Source organism: Phyllostomus hastatus, unplaced genomic scaffold, assembly GCF_019186645.2.
Source record: "Phyllostomus hastatus isolate PE091 unplaced genomic scaffold, TTU_PhHast_1.1 phas_contig_159, whole genome shotgun sequence".
NCBI lineage: Eukaryota > Metazoa > Chordata > Mammalia > Chiroptera > Phyllostomidae > Phyllostomus > Phyllostomus hastatus.
In genome coordinates this window covers 27,114,817-27,133,174 of record NW_025333640.1, presented here as the reverse complement: position 1 = coordinate 27,133,174, position 18,358 = coordinate 27,114,817, and the positions used below count along the sequence as shown (strand labels likewise).

General features: G+C 48.9%; 1 protein-coding gene across 2 annotated transcripts; it reads left to right on the top strand.

Moving 5' to 3' along the window:
- The first annotated feature begins 583 nt into the window (after positions 1–583).
- CUNH4orf51 (chromosome unknown C4orf51 homolog) lies at positions 584–17,539 on the top strand. 2 transcript variants are annotated; one of them, XM_045831662.1, is made up of 6 exons: positions 584–825; positions 5,046–5,122; positions 13,482–13,540; positions 14,386–14,443; positions 14,867–14,940; positions 17,214–17,539. In XM_045831662.1, the coding sequence occupies exons 1-6, from the start codon at positions 584–586 to the stop codon at positions 17,307–17,309; spliced, it is 606 nt and encodes a 201-aa protein (XP_045687618.1). In that variant the 3' UTR covers positions 17,310–17,539. The 2 variants fall into 2 exon arrangements, with proteins under 2 accessions (XP_045687618.1, XP_045687619.1); XM_045831663.1 differs by lacking the exon at positions 14,867–14,940.
- The last annotated feature ends 819 nt before the right edge of the window (positions 17,540–18,358 follow it).

Below are 18,358 nucleotides of genomic sequence, written 5' to 3'. Positions count from 1 at the left end.
GACCTTACTTCTTAACCCTGGCTGCTTTTTGGAATTCTGCAGGAGTGAACTTTTGAAAAACACCAAGGCCTGGGCCCTACTCCAGGCCAATTAGATCAGAATCTTCAGGGGCAGGTTGAGGGGGATGGGGCATGGGCTGACGCCACGGGCAGCCAGCTTAGGCACCATTGCTCTGTGACATAGCACAGGTTGAGTCACCTTCTATTGTTGATGTCACCAGCAGTTCATGTTTCTGAAGACCCTTGGCTGCCAGTCTTTGAACAGAGCAAATGCTTGGCATTCTTAAACCAGCCATCATTAGGACTCATGACTTCATTTATAAAAGCAATCGCCATCCACTTTCCTCCCTTAATTTGTAGCAATATATTGCTTAGAACAAAGGCCAGGAAGTTATATAACTTATAAAATTGCTAGTTAAAACTGGGGGGGGGGCAGGAGAATGGTCGTATTTGTGGAATTTTCTGACCTGTTGCTTGGCAACTTTTGATGAGCCCAGTCAGTTAGTTTCTTGCCTCTAAAAGGAAATTAATTCTTTATCGTGCAGAGGGCTTGCAAAGTGACCCAGAGCTGGCCATCCGTAGCCATGTCACACTTCTTCTACTTGACTCCAGAAATCCTTCTGCCCTTCAGCCCCCTGACTTCTCAGGAGTTCGAGCTGATCAGGCACAAGGCTGGCGTGTCTTGGCAGAATGAAACAAGACGGTCAGCCTCTTCTCCAACGACATACTCCGGCAGTTACCAAAGTTACCGGAGGAAAGAACCGGAGGGACCCGCAGGCGGCCGATTTTCTTCAGAAGCAGCGCAGCACCGGCCTGAGCGTCCCCAGTAAGATCGCTTTGTAGTTTGCACCTGGACATGTCGCTATAAATAGACAAGAATGCTAATAGGGAAGGAGGGTACTGTAAACCCGGAGGGACTTGGGAGACCTCTCTCCGCGTATTTTCTGGTTGTAAATGTCAGCGGGAAGAAGAGCTAAATGTCAGTTATCAGCTGAAATGATTGGTCGTCTCTCAAGTGCTCGTAAAATTATCATTACGTACTCTTGAAAACATAAAACTATGGGTATTTGATTAAACTGTGGATATCTTGTGTTCTCTGCTCAGGGAAGGCTCTCCTGGGCCTTTTTTTTTTTAAGATTTTATTTATCCACTTTTTAGAGAGGGAAGGGAGGGAGAAAGAGAGAGAGAGGGAAACACCAATGTGTGGTTGCTGGGTGCCGTGGCCTGCAACCCAGGCATGTGCCCTAAATGGGAATCGAACCTGCGACACTTTGGTTCAAACCCAAGCTCAATCCACTGAGCTACACCAGCCAGGGCTCTCCTCAGCCTTTTACTTTATTTCTTGTCTAGTTTTTCCACTTGTAGCTGAAAAAAAAAAATGCCTCCAGAGCACGAGGAAGTTCTACCGAAAGCCCCGCCCTCTGCTCTGCCTCAGAATGTCTAGCGGTGCAGGCGGCGTTAGGGCCCGACAGGCAGTTTCTGAATGTTTACTCTAAGGCCAGCCCGATGTTACCCCCGCCCCACCCCCCCCCACCACACACACACAGAATTCAGTTTAATGTGGTAACTGAAACCACAGAAATAAGGAATCGGCATGAGGGAGGCAGATGCTGTCAGGGTCGCGGTGGGTGTGGGGGGCGGGTAGGGAAGGATGCTGTGGGAAAGATCTCGGGGAGACAGGTTTCCTCTGAGCAGCGGAGACTGCAGGAGCCCCCTCCGCGGGAGCAGGGAGGGGGCGCGCGAGGGAAAGAAGTGGTTCATCCACAGCATTATCAGAGAACTGCAGAAAACGTCGGTGGAGATGTAGAAAAACATGAGGACCCCTGATGAAATATGTCACCCTGTATGTTAGTTGTCAACTGTCTTGTCCAAATTCTGGAAATCAATGTGAAAATCACATCGGATTAGAGGCTCCGACTTGAGATGTGAGGACTAACTCAAATAATATCCTAATAAATATTAGTTATGTTGCCTTCCAGGCTTTCCAAATTATCAAACCCATGCTTAAAGCTAAGATGTCTCCAAAGTACTCAGTTGGATGCCTTGTCTGATTTATCCCAACAAACTGCAGTCTCTGCGTCTTTAAAAGCTCTCAAGTATGTTGACACGTCAATTCATTTGGAAAGTTCCTTCTCCAGTTCTGTGAATTTCGAGGCATCTCTTGGCCAGATAGGGGAATCTTCAACTGCAGCTGGGGTCTTCTCTGAAAACAGTTTGAAAGCTGGCATCCAAACACATGCACTCATCAGAATAGGAAAAAGTAGTTAATAAGTGGGAAAATGCGGAAATATGATATCTGGTGAAAATGTACAGAACCTTAAACTAGTTTCCTACTGAGAGGGTGATCATGGTGTGAATCAGTGTCACCAAGGCACCTTGTGACGCTGCAAACCACAAAAAAACACAAGCTGGTGAGGTTTATCTTTATTTTTATTTTTTGGAACCTTGGAAATGTAAGTGCATCCTTTGTATAACTACGGCTCATTCCGTTCTAGGCTGAGAAGCAGTGGGGGTTACTGATGGAAGAGGAGGGCGGATTCAGCTAGTTTTGAAAGTACTGGTTATCCTCTAAATTCGCTTTTGTTCTTAATCTTTTTCTTGGCAAATTTCATTATTTCTTTTTCTCTTTTTTAAACTTATTTTTTATTGAATTTATTGACATGACACTGGTTAATAAAATTATATGGATTTCAGGTACCCATTGTGTATTTTATTGTGTGTTTACCACCCCAGGTCAAATCTCTTCCTATCACCATTGACCCCCCCCCACCCCACCCTTGGTTAATTTTAGCACCAAAGACAAATGTCTTAAGTTAGGAGCAAAAGCTCTTTGAATAAAATTCTAAAAGGCTATAAAGAGGTATTTTTACACTGCTATAAAATCAAAATGGTCCAAGGGGGAATTACTGGATGAAGTGTGGACTGACTGATCACTGAAAATGTGTCATCAGGAAAATATTAAAGTATACAAAACATAATACTTTTTATTCACCACCTGCTTTGAACACCCATATTGTGCAGGGCAGAGGAGAGTTGGTCCTTTGGTTCGGAATCAGATTTGACAGCAAATATGTAAGATTCATAAACATGCAGGGAGAGAGCTCCTCCCCCCTGGGGAGAGCGTGGGTGAGTGCGGTATGGAACTGTTACGAAATGTCCGCACCCGTTCCAGTGGTCCGCCAACGTTCGAATAAGTGGAGAGTTGCATTTTGCAATTCCTCAGACAAAAGTATGGCACAAGTATAAGTTTTCAAGCCTCCATGCTTTATTTATGAAATTATTCATTTATTCATTCATTAATCAAATACAGTTTAAGATTGTATATTGTGTGAGGTCTTTCAGGCTAAATAAGGAGTAGTGGTGGTTGCACAGCATTGTGAATGAGCCCAATGCTGCTACGGCTTGCGGTTCCATGTGGTGACATGGTCCATTTTATGTTGTGTACATTTTATAATAATAATTTGTGAAGGACAGGACTTTCAGAAGAGAGGGAGGATCTATATACATCTCTCTCCACTCCTCCATAAAAGCAGAAAAACTCTGGGAAAAAATGTCAAAATCAACTTTTTTTTAAAGATTTTATTTACTTATTTTTAGAGAGAGAAGGGAGGGAGAAAGAGAGAGAGAGCGAAAGAAACATCAATGTGTGGTTGCTGGGGGTCATGGCCTGCAAGCCAGGCATGTACCCTGACTGGGAATCGAACCTGCGACACTTTGGTTCGCAGCCCGCGCTCAATCCGCTGAGCTATGCCAGCCAGGGCAAAAATCAACTTTTAAAAAACTCTAGAAATTAACCAAAGGTGTGCAACCATCTGAGGAGCGTTTTCAAGGAAAACTGCAAAGCTTTGGTGAGGACAGCAGAGTCAGTGGCACTGAAACTTGACGACTCTTGTCCCTTTGACGGTTCTTGAGGACAGTGGTTCCTGCAGGTGCTTGGCCATGACAGTGATCCACTTTGTTGAAAACCACGATTCTCAAGCCACTCCCCTCGGAAATTCTGACCAGGAGGCACCAATGAATCTGCTTAACACATGTCCCACGTGATTCTTGGCATCAAAAAACAGTGGGAACTGCCACTGTGTGAGAGGGTGAAAAATCTCTTCCTGCAGCCTGGCCACCTGACACCAGCTTCACTGGAATATTTTCAGTTCCAGGTAGATCACTTCCAGATGAATTCAGAAGCTAAGTGGGAAAGGTGAAACAAGAAAACCCGTACCTCACACCCTCAGCTGCAGGTCCTGGAGCTGGGACACCCTGCCTTCCCTAGCCTGAGGCCCTGGGACAGTGGCCACCGGCGTGCTGTGCTCCAGACGTGCCGACTCTGTCCATCTGATAGAAAATACACCGTGCTCCCCCCAAAGCCCCAGCTTGCTTAAAAAGAGAGTCAGTCAAAAAGCCCGGGCAAAGTATCGCAGGTTCGATTCCCAGTCAGGGCACATGCCTGGGTTGCAGGCCACGGCCTCCAGCAACCGCACATTAATATTTCTCTCTCTCTCTCTCTTTCTTTCTCCCTCCCTTCCCTCTCTAAAAATAAATAAATAAAATCTTAAAAAAAAAGAGTCAGTCATATCTGGATTCAGGGCGACTGAGCTACGGCTGTGTTCCACAGGACAGACACACCTCTGTGTGTCCCCAAGTTATTCCACTGCTGTGACGTTCTAAGCTGTACTGGGAACCCCACACGATGACTGTAATTTTTTCTATTCCATCCACAGCACTTATTTTGAAAACAATTCCCTAGAGAAAAGACTCATAGATCTTCTTAAAACAATTATGAACTTAATGCTTGAGTTTTCACGTACGAACTTGGAACACGTTAGCCTTTTATGACAAACCAGGGAACAAACAAATCGCTAAAGACAGTGAGTCCAACCTGGCTTGATGTGCTCGGGTGTGGGATTATGGTTGAGAGTGAGGAAAGGGCAAGAGAGGAAGCAAAAGTTTAAGAAATTAAATGTACGGATGAATGAAAATCCCTCTAAGTTCATAGGCCGTGATATATAAACTCGTAAACTTATAACTCATTTTTCCATTCTCTTTCTTCAGGATATCATCACCAAACGGCTCCGCCTGCACCCCCACGCTCTGCAGGGCTGGTCCCCAAGACACGGCAGGTGTTGGAGGTAAGTGCGGCATCGTGGGCTCCCAGCATCACCCTTTGCGCAGGTTTGCTGTCAGTGTAACTCCTGCGTTCTTGATTCAGGTTGTACGGTTTCCACGTTCCCACACAGTCTACCCTAGTTCTGTGGCCCTGAAGAATGACAGTTATGTCAGGGCAAAATTATCCTCCTCTGGTTTTTCCCAAATGGAACTCCGCCAGAGCCTCGAGCTCTGGTCATGCCACCTGAGCTTCACTGGGCACGTCGAGGATCTAAGAAGAGAAACAAAGCTACAAGCCACCAGCCAGTCAATGACACCTGCTCATATATAACCACTTCCACCCCGTTTTAGTGACATTAGGATAAGGCTGGCTGCGGTAACAGGTAAACCTCCAAATTCCCGCTGGAGGAATATTTTTTCTTCATTTAGAGGCCAAGGTGGGGAGTTTGCAAGCAGGCCTTCCACATGGAGATTTAAGGGCACAGGCTTTCTGTATCTTGGGGTTCCACCATCCCCCTGGGACCCCAGAGTTTTTTGTCTCTATCTGGCAGGTAGAAATGACACACACGTTAGGCTCACGTTCCAGCAGGAGAAGTGGTCACCAGGATCCACCCAGGTGCCAAAGAATTCAGAAGTGGGTTCCTCCCGGGGCAGCATTTCCAAGCGCCAACTACCCTCCCGCCCTGCCCCGGGGAAGAGGCAGCTGGGCCCCCTGCCACACACTCCGATTCTGAGGAAGGAGCAACAGGCTTTCCTCCTACAATTTCCATCTCTCGGGGTTAACCCTTGGAAAGTTTAGTAAGACTAATGTCATCTCACATTAGGATTGTTTGGCACTTTATGAAATCTTCTAGTAGTACTTTTCGCTGCAGTACTGAGAGGTTTAAGGTGTGTGTGTGTGTGTGTGTGTGTGTGTGTGTGTGTGTTGGGAGGTGAACCGAGCGACCCTGCAGCCCCGTGGGGTTTTCTTCAGTGATGGAGATGAAGGTCTTTACCAGCTGCCTTGGACCACCACTGGTCTGCTGGCTTTCACGGTAAAGTTGGGCTTTCGGAGGGCAGTTCGACTGAGGTGGGTTTTGTGCAGTCCGCTGGGGGCTGGGGCCCAAGCACAGGACAGCTGGCCATTTGTGCGGTTGTTAGAATCGGGAAAGACTGACATTCTCCGCTGTGCAGTGGTGAACGTGACAAGGAAACACACTGCGTGGGCGGGAGACACGGCTGGGCTGGGGCACAGGCAGGCCAGCAGCCGGGGCCCATCATTCAGTGTGAGCTCAGGTGGCAGGGCGTCCGATCCCAGGGGCACAAAGCACACCCTGTCACATTCGTGTTCCGTCTGTGCCCTTCAGAATTCTGACCAGCCCACCAATCCCCTCCGGCCTGGGCGGTCAGGAGCAGTCTGGAGTCTGATGGGTGGGATTGTTTCAGGGGTGGCCTCATGAGCAGCAATAGCAGTAATGTACCACGGTATGACAGGTGCGACTTTGATTTCCCGTGCTGCCCTGTTTGCAGGGGCAAGCAGTGGTGGGAGGAAATGACATTAGTGCATACGTCCATAATGATGACTTCTTCATAGATTTCACCCGTGCCGCTTTCTTCATGCTCCTCAAATGGCCGTTGTCATTTAACTGATTGCGGCAGCAGGTCCTCAGATAAGGTGGTTTTGGTCAATGTCGTTTCCTTACAATGTCCGTGAGATGCTGTAGGGACTCACTCTTGTTTATATGCATCAGCCTTCAGCAAAATTGGTCTTGTGTTCCGTCGTGTCTCTTGAAGTCCCAGAACCTATATGCAGAGTTAAGTGAGGACTTCACTGTACTCGCTTCATCAAGTGGTGACAGCACATCACGGCAGAACCATGTCATTTGGCCAGATGATAACTCATTCTGTGCTGCTTTTCAATTTTCACATTGAATGTTTGGATCATGAACTTTGTTATGTTAGAAGCGCCTAATGAAGGGGGTTAAAACCTGAAGCCAAGGATCACCTCGTCAACACGAGCCACCTGAGTACTTTTGCTCACCGCTGGCAGAAAGATCATGGTCTACTGAACGTCTCTTTGCAGCAATGTATCCATTCACGTTGGTATGCAAATCAGGTGGGCGGGGCTTGAGTGTGATTCCCCTTCATCAAAGCAAAACAGTTCTCATTCCTTCTCCCAACTGCCTTTCAAAGAGCTCAGTTGTATTTGTTCTGCTTACTCCAAAGTGGTTTTCCTTTTGTGTGACTATCAGTTTCTCTCCAGTTGTTTAACTTGGATGTAGCTCTCCCTTCCTGTGGCAATACCTGATAAAAAGAAAAACCAAGTGTCATAAAGCTGTAGTACAGCAAACGGAAATTGATAAATAATTCAACTGTCCACTTACACTCTGCTAAGTAGATTCTAACAAGTTCTCTTCACTTTGAAAGCTTCTCTCCAGCAGAAGCAAGAGTGGGGTGGAGTGCAGACTGTGGCTGAGCTGGGGCAGCACTCACTGGCCATCCCTGTCCCTTCTCTTATTCTTGGCGCTCTACCTGGGTCCATGCCTGCAGCCCTCTAAAGCTAAGATGAACCCAGGTTGCCTTTGCAAAAGGCTACACTGGCCTCTTTTACTGTTGCTGTTCCGGGAGATGCGGTATGTACTAGGAAAGAGGCTCCAAGTAGTACGACCACGTCAATGACCAGAGGTGACCACATACGTAAGATCTCCTTGGGAAAGCCCCTAACCACAGGTGACAGATTCGGAATGCCTGAAGCAGCTACCTAGAACTGCTTCCGTGGTATACACCCTCCCACAAGGATGGCGCGTCTAGCAGAATATCGACAGGAACCCTTCCAGTATTCTGATATTCTGATATTCCAGGAGGGCAGCATCTGTACACTTTGTCACATTACTTCGAGAGCATTTGTGTGCATTTTTAACATCCCTTTTCTTCTCTTCCTTTATTCCCACTTTCATTTCTCTGTGAAGCATCCTCCAAACCTTGAAAGATTTCTAAAAGCAAAACAAACTCACCAGACTGCCCCACAAATTATGTCTTCACACAGGGAAATCGTAGAGCATGAACGAGTTGATGTCACTTGTGTTTCCTGGTGCACTGGCAACAAAATCCTAATTCCTCACCAAGGCCTTTTAACTCTTTCATGAATGTGACCTTGCCTCTTTCCAGCCCCATGGAGTGCCTTTGCTCAGTTTTGCTTGCCCTGCTCCAATTACAGTAGTTTCCTTTAATAACTTGAGAGCGGTAAGCCATTTCCTGCCGCAGGACCTTTGCATGTACACTCTCTTTGCCAGAATACGATTTTCCTGGCTCTACTGAGTTGTAAACTTCATCTTTCTCCACCTCTCACTCCCTCCCCCTTCTCCCTCCCCCTCTCTCCCCTCCTCCTTCCTCCTCCTCCTTCCCCCTCCTCCCTCCAACTGTCACTGTGGAATTTGACGGCCACGGGAACAAGGTGACTTAGAACAGGCTGCACTCACTGCAGGGTTCCCACGCTCACTCCCAGTGTGGGCTGTCACATCAGAGGGGCCTGCAAATGCCGGCTTTGGTGTGTTTTCGGGCTAATTTGTATGCCTCGCTGTGGGAAGTGCACACATCTCTTTTAAACTGCAGGGGGGAAAAAAGCCCACACTGGCTACCAGTAAATGCAGAAAGTGTCATAAGCAGTTAGCCAGGGCTGAGGTCCCCACCCCATGAATAATGACAGACACGCTGGGTGACTGCCCGCACACTCTGGAGAATTCCAGAGAGGCCTGCCTCCGAGTCAGGAGTACCAACGTCCCTTTCAGGTGCTGGGAACTCGGTTTTGTAGTCTCTGTTTCGCATTAGGAAACAGTCTAATAAATGGTTAAATGTCTTTGCCAGAAAATATTCCAGTCTAAGGCAACAGTTTCCAAATTCCCTGCAGAGATGGGACACAAGGGAACCCTGGCAGCCAAGCCTGTGATTAAGAAGGTCACAAGATGCCATCTGTTTCCGTGTGCACTTGACTGTCCAAGCGTAACAACCACTAGGAGGTGGCTGCCTTGGCTTCTGCCCGCGAACTTCCCAGGTAGCACTGTGGCGGGCACGACGGTGACTACCGCGGGCTTGTATGAACACACCACGCGGCTGCCTGCAGGGGGCGCTGGGGTGAGCCGGGGAGGCCATGAAAACGGGGACGACGCGCTGTTCCCAGGCCTGCCCTTGGCGCGGATCTGACTGCCACGCCGAGGCTGGTTTTCCTCATCTTTTTTTCGGCTGCGCGTTGGCCATCTATAAAACACAGTCAGAGCGCTCCTCCTCAACCTATGATTGTGAGGTTAAGGCAGATGAACGGATGCCCCATTCTTTCATTCACAACTTAAAGAAAGGTTTTAATCCGTAGAGAAGATGAAGGAATAGGACAATCAGTACTCACCCACTCTCACCTGGATTCTTGGTTCGCAAGCATTTTGCCACATATGTTAATGCACAGTTTTACCTTAGTCTCTCTCTGTTGATGCTGGTGTGGAGTTCTTGGCTGAACTACTGAGAGTGAATTGCAGACATCATAACAGCACGTCCTTAACTACTTCGGCGTGTGCCTCTTAGGAGTATGAATGTTCTCTTACAGAACAATAATGCCATTACCACACTTAAGAAACTCAATATAGATAGAATTGCTTTTTAAAAACCTATTATACAGATCATTAAATGCCTGGTTCCTAAAAATATGTCGGGAAAGGGTTCTCTATCCTCTGTCCCAGGGGTTAGCTGCTCTCTAAGACACCTCCTATTTTTGAGGCGGTTTTAAAAAACGCGGTGAAAGCCCCAGGCCCTTATCTTCAGAAAACATCCCTGGAGACACTTGTGTGAGCCAGTGGTGCACGCCTCTGGGGTCCTTCTGCTGCCCACGGGCGCCAGGGCAAGGGCAGTGAAGCTCTGATCTGAACCCTCCTCTTCTGTGTGCACACAGTGGAAGACCACGGTCCTCACAAAGGTTACGAATGGTTTGTCTTTGTTTTCCAACCTTACGTGTTGTGTTCCAGGAGCTCAGATATGGGCAGGTAGGAGACCCCATTCTCCCCAGTCTATGAAAAGGGAACTGAATCTCAAATGCAGCGAGAGGTACACTGTGACAGACACCCAGGAGGTGGACTAAAGGATCAGAAGACCCGGAAGAATACTTCCAAACTTGAGCTTCTCTGATTCCGGAAGGGTCGAAGCTCACCACCCCACACATGCTTTCTTGATCATTTAAAAACCAAATACCTGTGGCATCCATTCCACCAGGTGGGCATAACGTGTAAGGGCCTACCGCCTGAAGGTGGACTGCATTGGCAGCTGCTGACACTGTTGTTTTCAAAATCACCCAGTTCATTTACAGCTTTAGGACTAGGAAGTGGAAGCAGGGAGGTGGATACCCAAACGAGGATAACATTAAATGTCTTTAATTAAAAGGTCAGCTGAAACCGCTCAGGTCAAGTTGCACTGTGGGCTCTGTTTTGTCAACCGTGAACTTGCAAGGAAACACATCATTAGCTCACCACACTTCAGCATGTGTGATCTTGCTGGTGTTCCTTCCTCCCCAGGAACAGACTAAACAAAACGAGAGGCATTTCCAGCTCAGTTAGAAAAATGACCGAGTGTGGCCAGAAGATGGATGTGAGTGTGTAAATCCCTTGTAAAAAAATTCTAATGCCTCTTTCCCCTCCGTAGTCGACCGAATGCCTCAAGATGAGTTTCTGCAAAACTTTAATATTATAGTAGCATTTCATGTGTTAATTAATGACTATCATATAATTCTTGAATGGGAGGGTGACAAATAACTAGTTAAAGCCTCTGGCAGGCCCATGGGGTTTATAAAGGCCTAGTAGAGCTGTAAAGGCTCAGCATTCATGGCCAACAGAGTAATCAGAGCTAATTGTGTGAGATAAACTTACTCACCTGCTTTTACTATAGGTATGACAAAGTGGGTCTTTCTGAATTTAACTCAATAATTGTTGAACTCTTTTTTTAATTTTTATTTTTATGGAAAAGCAGACAGTATTTTTTCAAAGATTTTATTTACTTATTTTTAGAGAGGGAAGGGAAGGAGATAGAGAGAGAAACATCAATGTGCGGTTGCTGGGGATCATGGCCTACCCAGGCATGTACCCTGACTGGGAATCAAACCTGAGACACTTTGGTTTCCAGCCCGCGCTCAATCCACTGAGCTACGCCAGCCAGGGCTGAACTCTTTATTTGAATTAAGCTTAAGCTATGCCTTGTTTTAAAAAGCGTGAGTATTCAACAAATGCTATTCCTTTCCTGTGACTCATCCCTAATGACCAGACCCCATCATATTATGCCAAGAAGAACCCCTTTTTCTTTGATCAGTTTTTATTCACTTTAATCAAATTACAATCTTGAGAGAACTCAGTGTGATCAGTCTCTGGGGCAACGCGAACTAAAATCCCAGGGAGATACCACTTCACATCCGTAAGAGGGGCTGTTATCACGACGGCAGCAGCAGATGCTGGTGGGGACACGGAGAGACTGGGGCCTTCATTCACTGGTGGTGGGGCTGCGAAATAGGACAGCCATTCCGGGAAACACGTTGACATTCTCTTTAAAAGTGAGGCCTACATGTGCTACAGGATCCCACAATTCCACACCTAGGTATTTGTCCAAGAAAAACGAACACATGTGTCTATGCAAAGGCTTATCCTGATGTTCACTGCGGCATTATCCATAGTGGCCGGAAGCAGAAATAACCCCTCTGTCCATCAGCTGGTGAGCGGATAACAAAACACAGTCCACCCGTATAGTAGGATACCACTCATCAATGAAAATGAACAAATGACTGAAAGAGCTGCATTGTGGATGGGCCTCCAAAACATGGTAAATGAAAGAAGGCCAGACAAGAGGGGCCACCTAATGTATGATTTCGTTTATCTGAAACATCCAGTAGAGGCAGGTCTGCAGAGGAAGAAAGTGGGCTAGTCTACATTTTCTGGGGCTGGGGAGAGTAAAGGAGAGGAGCTGTGAGTGGGCCGAGGGATCTCACTGGGCTAATGAACACGCCCGTGTACTAGTTTATGGTCTTACAGTGATGGTCGTGTGACTTGATCAATTTACCCGAAACCATTGAACTGTACGCTTAAAATGTTACCTACTTCAATGAAATTGTTAAAAAGTACACCAGAGCTGCTTCAGACCTTGAGGAAAAAATCGGCACGGTCTTGGCTCCCTCTGATTCTGACACGAGTATAAGCTGTGCGTCATGGACGAATGTTCCGGGCAGAAAGCTCTTAGCCCCAGCTTCTGGTCCTGCATGTGAGGATCTTGAGAGTCACCACCACTGCATCCTAACGACAGGCACAAAGCTGAACAGACTAGAAAATCAACAGCACGTCTTGGGTCCTCCAGAGAGGTGTGGGTCCAGGGCCAACCACTGTCCCCAAAATTGGAGAGCCAGGCATGGGAACACAGGGAATCACAGCCCCACAGAGCCGAGCCTCGGCGGCAGCACCGCCACAGCTGCCAGCACCAGCACCAGCGTGGGGCTCTCTGCACTGGGACTGACAGCCCGCTGGGGGCTCGCCGTGCACAAGCCTGGGAGCTAAAAACGCCAGGGGACCCAGGCCTAGGGGGAGGCCCGACGATATTGTAAGATTTACCTCCAGGAACTCAACTGGGATTCCAGAGTAAATATGAGAGAAAAATCCCCTTTGTGTTTCAGGAAGAAGGAGGGGAAAGGAACTGTTTTGAAATATCCCAGACACGGTGTTCTTCACAAGGTCAGCCCTCAGGAGAAACCTGTCAACCAGAACCTCACCTGTCGGGGCGGGGGGGGGGGGGTGTTATCACAGCGTAACTGACCCAGAGAAGGGTCACCTCCAGCTCCGCCCACCCCAGCCTTCCCCATGGGAAAAGGAAATGCCCACCTCCAGCCCACTCTGGCTGCCCTGATCCACCTAAGGGGGGAGAAAAAAAACCTTAGAAACTAGTGGCATTCCCAGCCCGGAGGCTCAGCCTCTCACTGGAGCCTGAGACCCAGTCAGAGGCTTACTCCAGGAAAACCTCAGAGAGAAGAACAAAGGGCATGGAAAAGGGAATCGTTCTGATAACTTTTTTTTTATTACAGTCTCACAATTTCAGTGTCTCCTTAGCTCTTCTCAGTACCCTTCTCTATTTTAAAATAAAATTGAAATGTGTACCATACAAAAAATGTTTTACCCCTACCCCCTGCAAAAATAGCTCCAGAACGTTCCCTCTGAAGGAATGCTCGCTCGGTCACAGTGTCATCTCACCTGACCGACTCCTACTTTTCCGTCGGTCAGATTCTCACGGGAAGTCAGCGGCGTGAGCGCCATGTGCCGATGCAGCCTAACCGGGAGTGGAAGGGATTGCACTCTAACACTGTCTCAAGCCCGCTTTTTCCTCTTCGTTTGCACGCAGGGCTGCTCCCCCATCTAACCAGTCCCTGTAGCAAGTCGCTGGACGTCAGGCACAGAGTGGTGAGTCCCACGTCTCTCGGCGACCACTTACTGGCAGAGCTTACCTAGCCGCGCTAGGGGAAGTGAGGGTCCAGCTCCCAGGAGCCTCTGTTTGCAGCGTTTTCATTGACTGATCCATACGTGAATTTGTATACTGCGTGTGTCTGCTTAAAGACACCTTATTTAACATGTATTACTGATTCACGACTGAGCGAAGGTGATCTAATGCATATTTTCTCGGTCAGACTCAGCACAGTCTTCTAGCACTGAAGAACAGGAGCCAGCGCTCAGCCACCCACGGGTGGGGGCGGGGGTGCACTTTAAACAGTGAAGTCCCTACCGGAGAGCAGAAAAATGCAGAAAGTGGGACACTAAATAGGTCGTGGAAAGGACACTTGTTTACAGTATGAGCGTTGAAACAAGAAGGGAAAGTGTCCCCTTGTCCGACCTTGACTGAGAAGGTGAATGTCAGGTGACTGATTGTTCACCACCCCGTGCGTGCCCTTCAAAGACCTCGGACGTGCCGGGAATATTGACTCGGGGTTCACAAGTAGGGAATCCATGAATAATACGCATTGGTGGGATGCGTTTCCCTTGCCTGCTTTCCTATTAGGGCGTTTAGCTTTTCTTATTGATGCGGATAAGCTGCTTGCATACTAGGATAGTACCTTTTTGCCTATCCTATTTATAAATTACATCTCCAGTTTTGTCTTTCCATCTCACCGTTAGTATCAGTTACGACAGTGGCTTTTGGCGGCAGCATCTCAAGTGCCTTTCGAGTGGGGAGAACAATGCTGGCAAGGGAATGTGGTTGAATTTCTATTGTGAAAGTGGTTGCTATTTCTTTTTATTTTTCTTCTTCACAGGCACACCAAGTTCTGTGGGGTGATTTTTCTCCAGTGCCTCCAAGTCATGGGAAGTCCTGTAAGTCCTACCCCGAAGTGTCACTTTATGTCCGTGTCCTTCCTGCCTTTGACTATGATCTTCACCTGCCATTTTCATCCCTTTCCCAGTTGGGAGCCAATCGAGGTCTTTTGCATCTCTGCCTTCTTCCTCCTGTCACCACCTTGGGACTTCATTGTCCCTGTCCCAACAGTAGGGGTGGTAGCATGCAGAGCTCACAGTGGGGACAAGTCCCACAGAGGTGTCTGCCAGCGGCAGCTCTGAAAAAGAGCCAACGTTTGAGACGGTGGTGGTGGTGGCTGAGGCGGGGGCTATGACCGTGAGGGTTCGGAACTCCTGATTGCAAATGGGTTAGGGGAGTGGGTACCTGTCCTTTGTTCACACTATTGTCCATTCTGCTCACCACAAGCGCTTACACACTGGCTGGCTGTCTTTTCACGCTAGATGTGAGAACGAAGAGGCCAGCCTTTGAGAACCTGATGAAGTACGGTCAGCAGAGGACAGTTATCCTGAGGCGTGTAAGAATCTTTGTACTTGTCACCAGCAGTGGATCCCCAGGGGGGTGTCGATGGTGTGCCCATCAGCATGGCAGAGAGGGTGCTGGCGTGTGTGCATTTGGAGTTTGGGTGTGGGTGATCCCCTAATTTACAGTCCAGTGATCCACAGGCCTGCAGCCCGTTCTGAGAAGCGGTCTTCCTTCAAGCACTGGGAGCACATCTTGTCCAGAGCTCCCCAGCTGTTTCGGAAACAAGCCGAAGAGGGGGTTGGGTTTTTCTCTTGCACTGTCCCAGTTTTCACCAGCGATATGTGTGTTTGCTGGATCCTGCCTCGTGGGAAAAAGGCATTAAGTTCTCAGACCATCTACCCGTCTGGAGAACCACGCTGGCCCCCTACATCTCCTGTCCCTGCCGCCCCCGACGTGGCCTTGCATGGCTCTGTCTTGCCTGATAGGACTTCTTCAAAACCCAGCGATTTTTTAACCGCCTGTTAAAATAAGATTCTTTTTATGCCTCGGAGTTCTGGCAGCAACTCCTACAGAACCCACTGAAAGAATAGCAACTGGTTTCCCCGAGTGCCCTCCTCACTTCCCCTGATTCAGTGCCAGTGTTGCAGCTCCTTTTGGCCGTCCTGCAGCCTTCGTTTATTAAGATTTCTCTACATTGACTTAACACAACAGTAGCTCAGCCTTATCCTAAGCAATTCAACCCAGGGCGGGTCAAAACCAGGTTTACAGTTGTTCGTGTGGAAAATAATACAATCATGAATAAATACAAGAAAACAACTCTGTGTTTCACACACTCACCACTGTAAACCTACTTTCGCTCAACCCTGCATTTGCAATACCGTGGGTTTCGTATGCTGGTTACGTGTATCAGAAAAAAGAAAACCTGGCCATTAAAATAAAAAATGTTACTCAAGGACCACCTAGCATTATCACAAGAACCACCAGTTACGTAGAGCTATCACGGTGGCCAATGCGAATCCATGGACACTGACTGCTGATCTGACACACTGAGTTAATGGGACAGGGGGTGGACAGCCCACTTGGTTCCCAGGTCTAGCTAATACTGGCCTTCCAGAAATGGTGCACTTTTCTTGACTTTTCTGCTGTAGGGCCTGGTAAGTTTCCTATGCGGCATTTCAAGCCGGGGAAGGCAGTGAGTTGGCAGCCTGTGGAGGGAGTCACTTGGGGGCATTTGAAGCTGGGCCGGCCACGGAAAATTCCAGTGTGCGGGTAGCCAGGGACCACCCTTCACTGCAGGGTCGGTATATGCTTCTAGGAAGGGAAGGCGATTTCCTGAAAGTATGTTTACTGTGAGCTGGCCTCCCGGGAGCTGCTTGGGAGAATCATTAACTCTTGTTAAATTAAGTAAATCCGTCTTGCTGTGTGGAGTTGTACTGGGGCCAAGCTATTCCCTTGCCAGAGCCCGCAGCTGTTCTGGGGAACAGTTGCCTTTCTCTTGGAGGTGCTTCCCTGACCCCCCTCCCCTAAAGTGAATCCTCTATGCCACAGTAGTGCCTTTTAAGTCAACAGTTCCTGACAAATTGGTGGCGTTGCACCAGCAAACTAAAAGCACACTCCTGCGCATCACAAATGCCCCAATATTCATCTGAGGCACTTGTTTGGGGAACACTGGGCCTACAGTTCTGACCAAAATATAAATCACGACTTTCTGTTTACTAGATTATGCAAAATCTTATTTTTTTTAATAGACACCATGTTTTGGGGGAGGAAAACAGGCACTGAGATGTAAAATGTACAAATTTTGCATCCCCAACAAGCAGGGATTGAATGGAACTTTCAACCATCATTAAGAATATTCTCACTTTAACAAGTATTTGCTTGGTGTCTAATGCCTCCAGCAGCCAGCTTCTCCATATGTGTGTCTGGCCCGGTCTTCAAGAAGTTCAGGATGTGAGTGAGAGTGAAAGCAGAGAAGTCATTACACCCAGCAGGGTGCAGACTAAAGGATCAGGAGGGGTGGGCGGTGGGGAGATTCTTGGTACTGAAGGATGATGGGTAAAGGACAGTAGAGGAACCGTGGGCAGTTTGGTTAGTGATTCCAGGACTTCTTGCCTCGTTTTCTCTCCTCTTTTCCTCTCGTGGATCTGGCCTTGGGGGCAGAGGCAGGACAGATGAACTAGGAAGGTAGAAGGTGCTGCCAGAAAAAACAGGAACAAGCCCCACTCCCGCTCATGAATGAGGTCTGGCCGTAGCATTCCCGATTCCGCGCAGAAAGCAACCTTTGCCGTTTGGCCAAGGGCTGACAACCAGGTCATTTTCTTCCAGCCTCCGGTGCCCTGTAATTCTGCAAGCAAGGGCGGCTCGTCTGAAGACTCAGATGCGGATCAATACTACGTTTACAGTCTGGGAGGACCGTTCTAGTCACTCAGCTGAGTGGGAAACAAAGCCACGAAGCTGCAGGTCCGCGGTCTGCCTCATCAGCCACTTGGCCGTAGGACAGGGCCTTGGAGCACGTGCACCTGGCTGGTGGCTTTCTTGGACCCTTCCCTGGGCTTCAAATGCCTTCGTCCCTCATTTTTTCTCCCCTCTTAATTGGAAGAAGGGACAAAAGTTATCGTTGCCATCATTATTAAATTTTCCTTTAAAATAAATACTTGGCACTCCACGTTTCTGCAAGAACCACGGAAACGGTGCTGGGGCTCCGACAGCTGCGGGCTCCAGCGTCAAAAACCCGTCCTTCGATCTGGGAGCCCAGGAGGGGCTCAGGGCCGTGAGGAAGGCGCACTTGTATCCAGGGCAGGGGCTCCGAAGCTCCGCAGCCTTCTGCGGCCAGGTTGTCCTCGGAGGGAGGAGAGAGGCGCCACCGCCGAGAAGCAAACTGGCCGGAAGGGCGGGCTGGGGCGAGCGAATCCCAGCGGAAGCAAGAGCTTGGGGTCCCGGAGAGTGAGTCAAGGCCTTTCACGCCCCGGCTCTCTCTGGAGGTTGCCCCCTCCACGCGTCCCTGAAGCCGGCCCCACCCACGGCTCCGCCCCGTGCCCGGGTCTTCCTCTTCCACCTCCTCCCCCTAGGATCCTCCCCACCCCAGTCCAAGACCGGTCTCCTCTCCCTCCTCCTCCTCCTCCTCCTCCTCCTCGCACAAAGCCCCGTCTCCCGGTGCCCGCCCCCCACGATCCGCCCCCTCGTTTGCGCAGCGTGCGCAGAGCTAGGGCCAAGGCTCGGGGACCCTGCGCGCACGGAAGGGAAGGACCCCGCCACCGCCACCATCCAGGGAAGCACAGGGCCCCGGCAGCTGCTTCCCAGGAGGGGAGGCAGACCCACGTGTGATCACGAAAGTAGCTGCCTCCTGTCCCTTCTTCCTCCTCAGCCCCGCCCGCCCGCTGTCTCCGGCTCCAGGGCGCCACTTGCTCCCCTTTACCAAGACTGTCCCCCTCTTTACCATCTTTGTTGAATTGAAAAGGTAATTCAAAGCC